This window comes from Sphaerodactylus townsendi, linkage group LG02 (assembly GCF_021028975.2).
Source record: "Sphaerodactylus townsendi isolate TG3544 linkage group LG02, MPM_Stown_v2.3, whole genome shotgun sequence".
NCBI classification, from domain to species: domain Eukaryota; kingdom Metazoa; phylum Chordata; class Lepidosauria; order Squamata; family Sphaerodactylidae; genus Sphaerodactylus; species Sphaerodactylus townsendi.
In genome coordinates, this window is record NC_059426.1 from 70,449,199 (window position 1) to 70,463,536 (window position 14,338).

General features: G+C 44.9%; 1 protein-coding gene across 1 annotated transcript; it reads left to right on the plus strand.

Annotated features, from left to right (window-relative positions):
- The first annotated feature begins 5,107 nt into the window (after positions 1–5,107).
- LRRC55 (leucine rich repeat containing 55) lies at positions 5,108–13,074 on the plus strand. The gene is made up of 3 exons (XM_048484540.1): positions 5,108–5,432; positions 6,881–8,643; positions 13,028–13,074. The coding sequence occupies exons 2-3, from the start codon at positions 7,974–7,976 to the stop codon at positions 13,072–13,074; spliced, it is 717 nt and encodes a 238-aa protein (XP_048340497.1). The 5' UTR covers positions 5,108–5,432; positions 6,881–7,973.
- The last annotated feature ends 1,264 nt before the right edge of the window (positions 13,075–14,338 follow it).

Below are 14,338 nucleotides of genomic sequence, written 5' to 3' on the forward strand. Positions count from 1 at the left end.
AAGGTGTTCAAATGCTTTGAGGAGGATCCTATGACTATCTGCTAGCATTTCTACCTGCACTTAACTTGTACAGACCCCCTCCTGCTACTGACACCTCGAGAAGTTCATGAGGGCCCCCTGGTCTCCAAGAGCTATATTTTGGGAGCACAACAGCCCTCTGAGGGAAGGGGAATATAAGAATGTACCCTGTCCTTAGGTTCCAAATTTTAACTGGTCATTTTTTAATACTTGGCTAAATTTCTAGGGCTCTTGAACAGGAGAAAACTCACTGGTTGCAGTTGGACTAAACAAAGGACTATTGAATATTAACAGCAACAACCCCTCATTTGCAACCATGTGTACTCTCAATAGGCAGCAACAGCCAATGCTAGCTCTCTGGTATAAATGTATTACACATGTTACCAAATATGTGTTGGCCTCAAAAGTCCTGGTAAACAAGCAAGACTTTCAGCATCTCCTAAAGGTCTCCAAGGAGGGGACTCCCCACAAAGCAGGATGAAAAGGGCCATGGTTGATGCCAGACAGCCTACCCTAAGTGGTAGGGTAGCCAGTCGATGGACTGCCTGATTATCATAGTTGGTGCACAGGGATATATGGAAGGAGGAGACTGTCCTGCAAATAGGAGTGTCCTGAGTCAAGAAGGGTTTAACAGTCATAACTAGCAACCTAAAATGCCACCTCAAAAATAGACTGGCAGGCAATATAGCTGATTCAAAATGGGCAGCATATGTTTCCAGTGGTTAGCCCCTGACAATAGTAAGGCTGCTGCATGCTGAACCAGTTGTAGTTGCTAGGTTGTCTTCAAGGGCAGCCCAACATTGAGCATACTGCAGTAATCCAGACACAATGTTACAGATTTACAGAATCATGAATCAGCTTGGCTGGATCAGCTGAGTCTTGCTAATGAGAGAGTTGGCAAACAAACAAGACTTCCAGATTTCAGCACCATAAGAGTTAACCCACGTAAATGTGCCAAAGCAAAAAGCTGGAATGAACAAAAAGTACTACATCAAGGACACTGAATTATTCCCCACCCCAAACTCCAAGTGTATCAAGCAAGTAGGTAAAACCTTTCCTAGGAAGGCAAAAGTTCACAAATGAAGCAAGCCCGTCTTGCAGAGAAATCCCTCCTGATCCCAAATAACTGTGTAAAGTAGGCTGTCATTCCTTTGGGCTTTATTTTTATTCCTCCATCACCATCCCAGATTCCAAGGAAACATATACAGATTTTCCCTCTTGGAGTTTATCATCACAACAACTCTGTAACATAGATTTCACTGAAAGAGAGTAACTGACCCAGGTTTACCCACTGAGCATAATGGCTCAGTGGTGAATTGAACCTTGATCTCTAACCACTACACCACACTGACTCATTCTTCATCTCAGAACTACTCTTTGAAAAGCTCTAAGACAGGGGTAGGGAACCTGCAGCTCGAGAGCCGCATGCGGCTCTTCTGCCCTTGCACTGCGGCTCCGCTTCAGCCGCGCTGGTCCATTTTCCTGCCCCGCCCTGCAGGCAGCAGGGCGGGCGCACCAACTGCCCGCGGCCGGCTAGGCCGCGCCACGGGCTTCCCCTCTCACCTGCCCCGTTGGAGCAGGGCGGGCGCTTTCCCGGCGGCCGGCGAGGCTGAGCCGCTGGCCCCATCCTTGCCCGCCCTGCAGTCAGCAGGGCGGACGCATCCATGCGCTTCTCAGAATGAGCGGAGTAAAAGGTAAAAAAAACCCCATTCTATACAGTGTTATCTTTATTTTAAATGTCAAAAATTATTTGCGGCTCCAAGTGTTTTCTTGTCCCGTGGAAAACGGGTCCAAATGGCTCTGTGAGTGTTAAAGGTTCCCTACCCATGCTCTAAGACATGAAAGGCGATGCCCCTAGCCTTACACCAGTCTTTCTACCTGCTTTTCTCCGCAGTTTACCATTGCCAGCATCACTTGCTTAGACCCCACAGGAAGCTATGGCAGATAGTATGCAAGAGTCCCAACAGAAGATCGCCATAGGAGGCACATGGATCAGAGCATTTCCAGATAACAGACAGCAGTACCAGGAGATGATCTAGTTGCCTACGGATAAACTAATAATGTTCAGCAAGAAGTAAAATATAGTTTGGAATTTATTTTGCTACTTGTCCTCATGTGTCTAGCAAAAGAAGAAGAAATTTCACAAATTAATGTCGACATTTCCTTGATTTGCTTACTTCATTCTTGCATTCTGATTGGTTGTTGTTTTTGGGTGGCAGTTTGAATGAACGTCTCCGCCCTGCCTTTTGAATTGCTGCCCCCCTTTTTTTCCAGTTCTTTTCCAGTTCCAGTTTTCTCCAGTGGATAGGGCCCAGAGCAGGCCTCAACACAGCAAGCGGCAGCAAAAAAACAATGGGTCACAGCATCACATCACATTCCCACTCACATTCTCATATTTTTGTGGGAAATGAGAGACTCCCACCTCCGCCGGTGATTTGCCCACTAACATTCAGCCCAACGTGCACAGCTCCGAGCAACCAGTACATGTCCAGAACAGAAAACTGGGACATTTTGGGACTCCACTCATGATTAACCCAGGCAAAATGGCGCCCGGTCGATAACATGAGCAGAAAACATGCTTGGGGGAATGTTTGAGGAAGGGCAGGCTGCAATGGTTGTCGGCTCAGCATGGTTGAAATGATCAGGTGGGCGGGCGGTGGGGTGAGGAGAGGTGGCTGGGTAGGAAAAATAAACTGTTTCTGCTTCCGTGGTATTTGCATGGTAACGGGTTCACTGCAGGATTTTTTAAAAGAATCATCAAATTAGCAATTTTTGAAAATCCCGGGATGAGGAAATATTGCAGGACAAACTTGATTTAGGACCGGGAACCATGCAAATGTCTTGGCCAAACTGGGAAATTTCCCTTGCTCTACCCATGATATTTGGACAGTGCAGAAGTGACCTTTGTGTTTTCATTCAATTGTTTTATAATTTTAGATGATGTTTTAAATTATTCAAATGATTTAATGTTTTACATGTGCTGCCTTAATGACCCTGATGAGATGGAAAGACACCACAAAAATATCTATATATATAAAAAGCTAACAGTGTTTTTGTTGATGACAGTATACCTCAGTAACTGCTGGGCCAATTCCTCTGAAAATTCCCAGCCACTATAGTCAGCCAGGCGAGAGTGCTTTTAGATGTTCACATACCTGAAATTTCACACCTGGCCCAGGTAAAATGCTTTTCCTGGCGATCCCTGGTGAAGGGCATACAGCTGCCTGTGTGTAACTGTCACCCTTAGAATGTTCGTGCTGCTTAGAATGTTCACTCAGATGGCCAGAGATGAGCAGTGAAAACAGTACATAGGCAGTAACTCAAGTGAAAGTGAAACACATACACACACATACACATGAGGGAGAGGGAGGGAGGGGTGGCATGCAAGGGAAGAGAGGGAGGGAGAGGAAAGGGACGGAGGGGAAGGCATGCAAGGGAAGAGAAGTGAGAGAGGGGAGACAGTGAGGGGTGGCATGCAAGGGAGGGGAGGCAGGGGGCCCAGCATCTTGATATGACCCACCCACCCTAGCAAGGAAAAGGGATGGGAAGGAGGGGGAAGGGTGGCATGCAAGGGAAGAGAAGGGAGGGAGGGAGGGAGGGAGGGGCGACATGCAAGGGAAGGGAGGGAGGGGCCAGGCACCCTAGATTCCCTGAATACTGCGGTTACAGTTAAGAAAACCAGGCACGCATTACTCAGAAGTAAGCTCGGTACAGCAACTGTGACATACTTTGAATGGCTGTGTTGCGCCCCTCAGAGGGTTTCCTCAGAAGCGACACCCATTGCCACCAACCAAACTTACTCCCAGGTAAAGGATCATGACCAGCCAACCTAGATGTGTGGGAGGGGTGCCTTTCCATTCCTCCCCCCAAGGAATGCGGGCACACACATCACTGACATCGCACAGTATCAGGCTGCATGTTTGCATGAGCATGTACTGCTGGCCTCTGCAATTGATTTGCTACTACTGTTCCTTTCCCTTTTCACCACAAGAAGCCACAGCAACGCGTGGCCGGGCCCCGCTAGTTTTAAATAAATAAGCAGATAATATTCATCATTGAGGTATATTTCTTGCTGTTGCTGTACTGTGAGCCCAAACACTAGTTTTCAAGTCTTAGTTACACCAATAGCTAGAAAAATGGTGAATATCATTAGGGATACAAGATGATTTTGGGAAGGCTTAGCTCATGGTAATACTTAATGAGGTTTCTAAATAACTACAAAGGTAATCTGTGCATCTGAAAAAGAAAATGTGGAGACTTTTACCCACTACTGTGCCTTTTGCGGTTTCATGGGAACATCTGCATTTCTGAAGTCCAGTTCATGCAGGAAGTTCCTTTGCAACCTGGTGTGATCCTGCAGAGAAAACCAATTAATATCTACCCCGGGGAGAGCTCTAGACACACACACAAAAAGCCAACTTCTCTCCTGAGTGTTTGCACCATCTGTCTCTCCACCAGATGCCAGCAAGACAGGAATGAGAAAACAGACATGAAACATCCTCTAATAGGTGCCAAACCCCCACAGAGAAAGAAGAAAAATAAGCCCCAAGAGGGGTGATAAATAACTAATCAAAAGGTCCCAGGAGGGTGTTGGCAGGCCACAAACAGACCTGAGGGGAGAAAAAAATAGCTGCTGGGCAGTAAGTTTGCTGCCACAGGCTGTTGGCACAGAGGAGAATAGATCTTCAGGCAGGGCATGCTCTGTTAAGGCCGCCATTTTCAGTAAGATGCATGTAAGGGATTTCCTCTTGGCTGTAGATACACCGCTGTCAGCTGCAATGAGAAGCTGCCTCCCTAGCATCTTTTATTTATTCTCAGTCTATTTTTTCCCCATTTTCCTGTGTTGTGTGCAGATATATGCATGTCCCTATCTGGCTTATCTTTTTCTGCCCATGTCTGTCTCCCAGATCTCCAGCCGCCCCCGTCTGTCTGATTCTGCTTTCCCCCTCCCCCAGGATTTGTGTGCTCAGTCTCTATCTCTGGGATCCTGTGGGTGGGTTTTTTATTCTATCAATTGCTTCATCCTCCTTTTTTCCTCCGCTCAGTGGGGTCTGCAGCCAGCTCTCCTGTTGCTCAGAGATGAGGAGGCAGTTGCTAAGAGACAGTGAAACGTCAGTACCTGGCCCTCAAGGAAAAAAATAGAGAGGGGGAGAAGGAGAAGGGAATAGGAGTTCGGGAAAGACCTGGCTGAAATGACACACACACACACACAGCTGCAATTCAGTGAACGAGGCTGAAATTTCCCCAGCTTCCCTGCATTTGAGAGGTACAGAAGAAAAAAGGGTGAAGGGAGGCAAGAGGCACAGGAGGAGAAGGGAAAGAACAGTCACTGTCATAAAGAAGAACCCTTATAATGGATTTAGGCAATACAAGTCAGCTTCAGAGCTGAGCTGCAAAAATCATCAACCCTCAGAGTAAGTATCTCCTTTGAACAAAAATAGATGGTGTGGTGAACAGAGACGAAGAGGGAATATGCATGCTTGCCGTATGACTGTAAGAAAAGTGAGATTTTGGTGATCATTGTGTCGTGACCAGGGTGTGTCTTCAGTGCATGAAGGTGAACAGTGCATGAAGGTTGACTTATATTGTTGGAGCTGCTGTCTGAGAACAGCCATGTTGGAAGCCGCCTCGAGCCCCTTGGGGAAGAGGCGGCCTATAAGTTTGAAATATAAATAAATAAATAAAATAAATAAACAGCACATTTGAAGAAAGGGTGCATCCTGGTGTCAGGAGAGAAAGGGATCAAATGTGGGCCAAGGCATGGGAAGAATGTGTGGTGAAAGCAACTAGGAATTTCAACCTCCTGTTGGGACCTGGGGGTCCCCAAGAATTACAGTTCATCTCCAGACTACAGAGATTAATTCCCCTGGAGAAAATGAATGTTTTGGAGGATGGATTCTATGACATTGTACCTCACTGAAACCCCTGTCCTTCCCAGGCTCCATTCTAAATCTCCAAGAATTTTTCAACTTGAATATGGCAACCCTACCGTCTACCAATCCCTACCAGTGGCCAGGGGGAACCTGCCAACCCTAAGAGGGACAGGAGTTCTTCAGGGTCTGTGGGTCTGTGATTTTACTTGTTTGTTCAAGGGAAACAGAAGATTAAAGAAAAGCAAGACTTGGAGAATGAGAAAGGGATGGTTATTCAGGAGGGAGAAAGCTATGAAAAGGAAACATATGAAAGGAAGTGCAGAGTCGTATGTAGAGGCTCAGGAATAGCAGACAGGGGTATAGAGACTCTGTATTCACACTGGCCAATTGTTCAGCCAAGTATATTTCAAGAGCTGGGATTACACAGAGTTCTGATACCACTGCATAACTAAGGGTGATACAAGGAAATTAAGATGCCTCAGCAGACCTCTGAGGATGGGCGGTGCCCTTCAGCTGGGCCTGAAATAGTAAGAGATAATGTAGGTCACTATGACTAGGACATATTGACAAGGTTGTTCAGAATCCCAGGGCTAGAAAAATGACACCTAGATGTGGAATTGAGAACTGTTAACCCTGTCATTAGGTATAGTAGACCTTCACTGTTTATATGTTAATTTGTTTCTTAGGTGATTGTGAAAAATTTCATTCCTTGGACAAGTGGACAATGTCAAAGCTTTATTTTATTTTCTAAATGCTTCTCTGATCATAAATCTGCAGCTACAAGATCAGGCACATATGAACAAAGCTCTATGGAAACCCAGAGAGACAAGGTTTCTGAATGAAATTAATGAAGAACAGAATTGTATGGATGAATAGAAAATGAAATAAAAGTATAAGATAGAAATACTGATTCTAATAACATTGGGAAAAATAATGAAAACAATGGCATATTTACCAACTCTTTTGATTCTTTTTTTGTTTCATTTCAGGTTTCATCATCAAATTCTTGTCACTGCCTACTAAGAAGGAAGAACAGATTTAAAGGACAACATCTTTGTATTCTAAGTTCTTCTATTCCACCAGAATTTATGTAGACCTTATTATTTCTCCTATACATGGGAAACCTTATCACTTTCCTCACCAGCATTTCAAAGCAAGGAGCACTATGGACACATGCAGCCAGTTCCAAAGGAGAGTCGTGTTTTGGTGGTGTATGCAATAAACAGGTTTGTTAAGGTGATGATTGGTGTTGACCAACCCTTATCTTCACGAACGGCAGCTGTATGGACTACTAAATGGCTCATGTCCAGCCCCGGTACCTCCTGACCTTTTCAAGAGACCCTCGCCCCCCCCTCCAGTTTAGCAGAACATTGTCAAGAGCATCCTCTCCTGACACAGATCCCTGGGACACTGAGCAAGAGATTGCATAAAGATGTGCAATTCAATTTTTTTGTTCATCTCTGTTTTCTTCTGAAGGCACTTCAATGATTACAGGAAAAGGCACTTACAGTTCTGCAGAACTTCAGATGGATTTACTGGATATCACAGTTTATTGGCCTAATTCTATTTCACAAGTGTGACAAGAACCCTTTTGAGAGGCAGCAACAGGCCTATATTTCCAACAAAACAACATACCAAGAAGAAACATATTTTCTAGCAACTCAGACTCAAAAAATCTTATTGTCAACAGACACCTGTTAAAAGTCACCATCTTATTTGTTTACGGTTCTTTAGAGAAAGTATTTTTTTATATTTTCCTAGATCAAAGTGGTCATGTATGCATATGGAGGTAGACTTCTACTACATTCATCCTAAAGAGGAAAAATAATATGAACAGCTAAACAAATGACTAAAAGATCTTATTCTTGTCATCCAATCAGAGTCCTTCTACAGTACGTACTTCTCTTCAAGGTGCCTCAAGATCTACACAAATTTTGGTTCAGGGTCCTACCTTCCACCCAGCCTGAATGTAGCAGGTTTTCTGCATTAGTGGCTCTCATTCATTGGGCTGAATCTCCACCCACTGCTCTCCTATTTCTGAGTTCTTGCCCTTCCTTGGACATGTAACTCTAGCTGGCTAAAATGAGTATAGACTGTATTCAGTTGGGAGGAGAGCCGTTTGCTCCCCACTGCTGCCCTGCCATGACACTGAACCCTTTCTTTGTAGCAGTGGTGGTAGTCTTTGCTAGTGCTGTCACGGGCTGCCCTGTCCTGTGCACATGCCGCAATCAGGCTGTAGATTGCAGCGGGCTTCGGCTCTTTTCAGTGCCACCAGATCTTCCATTGGATACCAGAAACCTCAGCCTAGCACACAACCGTATCACTGCCATCCCTCCTGGATACCTAACATGCTACTCTGAGCTGCGAGTGCTGGACTTGAGAAACAACTCACTTTTTGAGTTACCTGTTGGACTGTTCTGGACATCTAAACGCCTGTCACACTTGGATTTGAGCTACAATAACTTCAGCCATGTGGTGGCAGATATGTTCAAAGAAGCCTACAGTCTAGTGCATATTGACTTGAGCCACAACCCCTGGCTGAGGAAGGTGCACCCTCAGGCTTTCCGAGGTTTGGTTCAACTTCAGAGCCTTGATCTCAGCTATGGGGGCCTCTCGTTCCTCAGTCTAGAAGCTCTGGAGGGCCTCACAGGATTGGTGACTCTTCAAATTGGAGGCAATCCATGGGTATGCAGTTGTACTATGGAGCCACTGTTGAAATGGTTGAGGAATAGGATTCAGAGATGCATGTCAGGTAAGTGAAATCAACAGTGGCTGAGGAATTAGCTTCAGATCTGGGACTCTCAATCTGTTCTCCATTTTGCCACCAACTCTCTGCCTCTGTTCACAGTGGGCACATAGTAACTCTCTTAGAGAGATGCCATAGAGCTTAGAAAGGTAAAGATTATTGTTGAATCTTGGAAACATGGTCCTTGGGAAGACCTTGTATTCTTCTCTGTTCAGTCCAGATCTGTGGGCTTTGTAAACAATTCCTGAAAATTGCTGTTCTAGGACAATTTATCAGAAATTATAAGGCAGGCAATAAAAATATAGGCGATAAGAATAAAAATGCCAAAATTACAAATTAATAGATACTTTGAAGTTTAGGCAAGAGTACAGAGAAAAATCATTAGATTTCAGTACTTCAACCTATCCCGAGTTACAGATATAAAATAAAAAGCTTTGTTAAAGAAACAATCACTCCTCCTTTCTTAAGTATTCCACTTAAGTTTTCATCCTAATTGTTTTAGAACTGCAAAGATGGGCAAAGAAGGGTTTGGGGGGGGAGGGTGTTTTTGCAAGGCAAAATTGCACCGGTGTGAGCACGGGAAATATCCCTGTGCAGTTGAGAATTCTGTACAGTTCCTGGAGCTGCCTTTGCTCCATGAACTTTCAAAAATCGCTAACAAGGTGGTGCTTTTTTAATATCCCTGTGTGATTCCACTGCCGTTCAAACACAATAGGAGCAGAACCAGGGCAGTACTAGTGTATTTTTTTCGACTCACCATTTCCACGCCTCCCCTCCTCCTACATGGCTCCCAGCCCAGCCAAGCCAGGCGCCCCTCTGTGGGCAGCTTGCCTGGCCAGTCCTGTGCTCCTATCTTCCTTTCCCAAGGCCAGAGCAGGGAAGGGGCTAGCCAAGGCCAGGGTCAGGCAGCCCTTCTCTCCTCCTCCTCTGTCGCTCCCAGCCCAGCCCAGCCTAGCCATGCTGGGTGCCCACATCTCAGAAAACATGCCCTGTTTTTAAACAGGACTGTCCCACATTTTCACGAGACCACAAGTCACAGAAACCAGCTCGAAGCCAGAGGACCCAGCCCTTCCCTGGGCAGAGGACGACATGCCCCTCAGCCCATTGCAAGATCTGCAACTGCAGCTTGACTCCTTAGAGGGGCAGCAGTGCTGGGGCAGGAAAAATTGTTTCCTCGGAGAGATCAGGTTTCACTGGCAAAGTGTAAAAAAAATCCGAGGGCCTGCATAACTCCAGGTGAAGGGGAATGCCAACATCCCCCCACCACTCCCAGGGATGAAATGTCATCCCCCCCAACCAGGAATGGTATGTTATCTACACTGGGGGGGGGGGCATCTCTCCTTTACAGAGGAAATGTCATTTACTCCTCAAAGGTGGAATGCCATTTCACCCCTTGCAGGGGGTGTATTTCCTATCCGGGGAATGCCATCCCTGCTCGTGGGGATGGAGGAATGTCATCTTACTTCCCTACAGTGGAGGAAATGCCATCTTCTCCTTGTGGGTGGACAAACATCTCCCCCTCACAAGGGTGCGGCTGGGGGAGAATGTCATCTCTCAATTACAGAGGGAATTCCATCTCTTCATTCCACGGAGGAATGCCATTTCCCCCTCTCAGGGGAATTGCCATCTCACCTTGCAAGGGTAGGGGAATGCCATTTTTCCCTTAAAGGAGGAATGCCATTTTCCTCCTCACAGGGGGGATGCCATATCCCCCTTGCATTGGTGGAGGAATGCCGTCCCCCTGTAATGGAGAGGGGATGCTGTCTCTCCCTTGTGTGGGGAATAGAATCTCCCCCTCACAGGAATGTGGCAAGGAAGAGTCTGCAGCAGCAGCCGCTGCTGCCTCCTGCTCACACGCTTTCCTTCCACCCTGCCTAGGAAAGGCATGTTGCTATTCATTCCTTTTCTTTTCGTCCCCTTCCCTTTATCTTTCTTAATCCACAGTTTCTCTCTCTGTGAAAGTGAGTGGGGAATGGGAGAGAATGACGCCATGTGTGTGACACGACCAGCAGCCAATCAGAATGAGGGAAATTGAGGTTGTCCACACATGCGTGGAACAGATAGTGGGGCAAATGAAAAAAGCCCTGTGCTCGTGCAGAAACAACTGTAGCATTACAGGGGCAGAAGCGGGTATCCATGTGGAGGTACAAACCGAGTCAAAATTGATCTGGTACGTGAGATCCCGGTTCCACCCGGTGCAATTTTGCCATGCAAAAACAGCCATAGTGGAACTTCTGAGGAGAATAAGGATATTGCCCTAAGAGTAGCAATCTGGAGGCAGAGAAGGAAAGACACTTAAAAGGAGAGAAAGTGCTGACCTCACTTTCCTATCTATCTGCCTTCTTGCTACCCCTGCAGGGTTTCCTTCTTTTTTTTTTTTTTTTGTATGCCAGACGTTGGCCTGTTATGCATGCTCCACTTCCCCAGTGGCTGCTCACTTCACAGTGAGGTTTCCCCACAGCTTTCTGTCCTTTTCTGATCACTCTTCTGTGAAAAAAGTTGAATCGAGCCAAGCTGAGCTGATAGTTTGCCCACCCACTGTCAACTTCCTTGTTTCATTTAAAACCCTTTTTGGCAACTAACTTTTTGTTCCCCATATTAAATCTAGCATTATTTTACTAGATGTAATATGCTTCATGACCCCAGTGATAGATCTACACACTTAAAGCCTTTTTTTAAACCCTTCCAAACGATCAGCAATGGCAGAAGGGGGGGGTGGGGAGAACCAAAGAACCTGAGAAGAGAGTGATGCCGCACCATCTGCTTCTCTTTCCCTGTAAAGTTGGGGAAAAGGTTGCTCTCAGCCCATTCTTTGAAACAGTGAGCCTTGCCAGATCTGCAACATGTTGAGTTTGGGAGGGGGGAAAGATATCCATAACAGAAACTCTGCCCCAAAGGGATTAAATGCTCACTGTGGGGCAGAATACAAATGTATAATAGGCCATTGCCTATTTCAACAACACACACACTTCCCAAAAACCTCTAGAGCCTGGACAATACAAGAGACTGGGAAAGGGGGAAGGAAGCCTGGAACTGAGAGGAGAGGGGATTACAGACATTGCAGCTCTAACATGTAGATCCATTGTTGGGGTCATGAACCATAGTAAATCTAGTGAAATAATGTTAGATCTAATATGGAAAACTAAATGTTGGGTGCCAAAAAGGGGTTTTTAATGAAACAAGGAAGTCGACAGTGGATGGGCAAAATGGCAGCTCAACTTGGCAACTGATCTCTGCTGAGCTCCAGGTTTTCTTTTGCCCCCAGTCCTGAGCTTCCTTCTTCCCAATCTGTCTTCCAGGATCTGAAGATTATGGGGAAGTGTGCATGTCAGTGTAGTAACTGATTCAGAATAACCTGCAAATGTCTCAAATAATCCTTGTTCCTGTACAACCATGGCTTACCCACCAATACAAACCCTATCACAGCCTCACACTGTTCAGCAAAAATAACATGACAGCCAGAAAAACTTGGGGAAGAAATAATGTTTTGCATCAAGAAATGTCGGTCTTACAAGGTAAGGAGGTAAACATTTAATGAAGTTGGAAGCAACTTGACACCACTTCACACACAAAATATTTCTTTAAACTTGTTAGGACACAATCTGTGAAGATATTCTCAAGTTAGCCCCACTGAAGTGACCTCCTCAGCTTTGCCCATTGACTTGAGTAGTTCTGCACTTTGACCTGATCAGAAGAATGCAGGGGATCACTGTGATACTTTTATTGCAGGGCCATTGTAGCTTCCCAGTTCACCTTATCAGTGAGCCAGTTACACACACACGCACCACAAACACACACTGTGTTTGGGCCTGCTAGAGCTTTGATATTCCATACCCTCTTTTCCTCCCTTATACAGAGGAAACAAAAAGAGGAGGTTTTCTGAGGTCCAGGGGGCTGCCTTACAGAACTGATAGATCACAAATTGTGGAGGCCTGTTTTAAGGATGTGAAAAAGATTACTCCCATTTCATACTGTTATAACATTCCATTCCAGGTTGCAATCTGTTGCTCTGACCAAATAAAAAAGCCTCTCCAGCAATAATATCTATGCTCTACATTATGAGATTGTCCTATGTAATATGAAATAAGTTCTTGAGGATGGAGGCATGTTTACATGTGCATGACAGTCTCTCCATCATATAATACCTGCATATATGGTTGCTGTTGACTTTCATGAGCAAGAGGATGTTTTACAAATATCAAGCAGCTTTTTCCTTACTGTACTTTGGCCTTCCTGCTCCCACAGGGTCCCAACAGCCAACCGGAAAGAAAAGTCCTTCTGCAGCTATAAAGAGGGGGGAAAAAACAAAAGCCATACGCAGCCTGGAGAAGGAATCAGAACTGTTTTCTCTGATCCTTTCTCCTAATCATACTTCCTGTTATTCCTACAGCAGAACCTCCCAGCCACAGCCAAGCTAGAGAGGAACTAGATGGATGAAACAGATAATGCCGTGCCTCAGAAAATCAGCGTCAAAGTCCACAGAAAACAGCCTTAAAATTTCATCTGCTCTAAAAGGGTTCATTTTGGGGTTCTTTTTCCTTTCCATGGTTCCCTTTCACATCGCAAACTAAAGCGAAAACAGGAAAAGGACGCAGCAATTATAAACTGTGCTTTCCCCTAATTGGGTGGAATGCATTAATATTTTATATCATTTGCAATGACTCCTCATGATTAAACTTTCTTATGAATATTTCCACAGCATGTGATGAGATTTATTTTTCACCCCATTTTAAAGAGTGGTGGGGAAAAAAATTTGGCCGAAGAAGAAAGTTACAGGGAACAGCCACCATGTGGAGATTATTTCCTATTTAAAATAGTTGGTATAAATTTACTCTGTATGTCTCTGGATTTGGAGGGGAAATTCAGTATTTCTCAACAAAACAATAGCTTGTATTTTTTTTAATCAATGTAATGGCAACCAACAAGACAAAAAATGACTTTTGCACAGGTTGGATTTAGCTTTTTATTTGGAAGGCAAGCAGACAAGAACATAACACAAAACTGTGGAAATTATGGAGGAGAAATATCTATTGAGAATACCAGAACTTAGCCAAAAGCCTGAAGATAACACCATAAAACTCTATAAAAACACCTGGACTTCTGCCAATTAATCTTTCAACAATAAGCAGAATGTTTAAAAACCTTCATTTCAGATATTATATTATCTATATACCAGCATTCGACTGTGCCTAAACTAACCATGCGAAGAGGAGAATGATTCAGCTCATGACACCATACATTTAGTAGAATGTCAGTATGTACACCAGTGTACTTTAATCTGCTAGCATAAGATACTGATGGGTGTGGATTTCTACTATATTCTCCCAACACAATTCCCAGCTGAATTCCAACTCCAAGAAAGCTGATTCTTTGGGTGGAGGGATCCACACAGACTGGTAGCCACATGGGCTGGGAGCATCTGCCATCAGCAGAATTGTTGTCATGCACTGGGAAGGACTTTCCCCTTGCCTCTTTTCACAGCAGCTCCTTAACATGGTTGTTAGGCCATGCGGGTTTGTGATCCTGGTGTGGGAACAGGCCAGAATGTGTATAAATTTGTATTTGATTAAGTTATAGAACCAAGGATTTGCAAAGAATCAAAATGGCTCTCTGTGTAAGTGACCCAAAGCCTGCATTTTTGCAGTAGGTCAAAGCTTGCTGGTGACTATGCTAGCAAGCAAGATAACATCTTTGACATCTT

What these genes read in the sequence shown, in the direction of transcription:
- LRRC55 (XM_048484540.1), top strand. Translation starts at nt 7,974, where the DNA reads ATGAGTATAGACTGTATTCAGTTGGGAGGAGAGCCGTTTGCTCCCCAC. An exon ending in GATTCAGAGATGCATGTCAG is followed by an intron (nt 8,644 to 13,027) that starts GTAAGTGAAATC and finishes TTATTCCTACAG; the next exon opens with CAGAACCTCCCAGCCACAGC.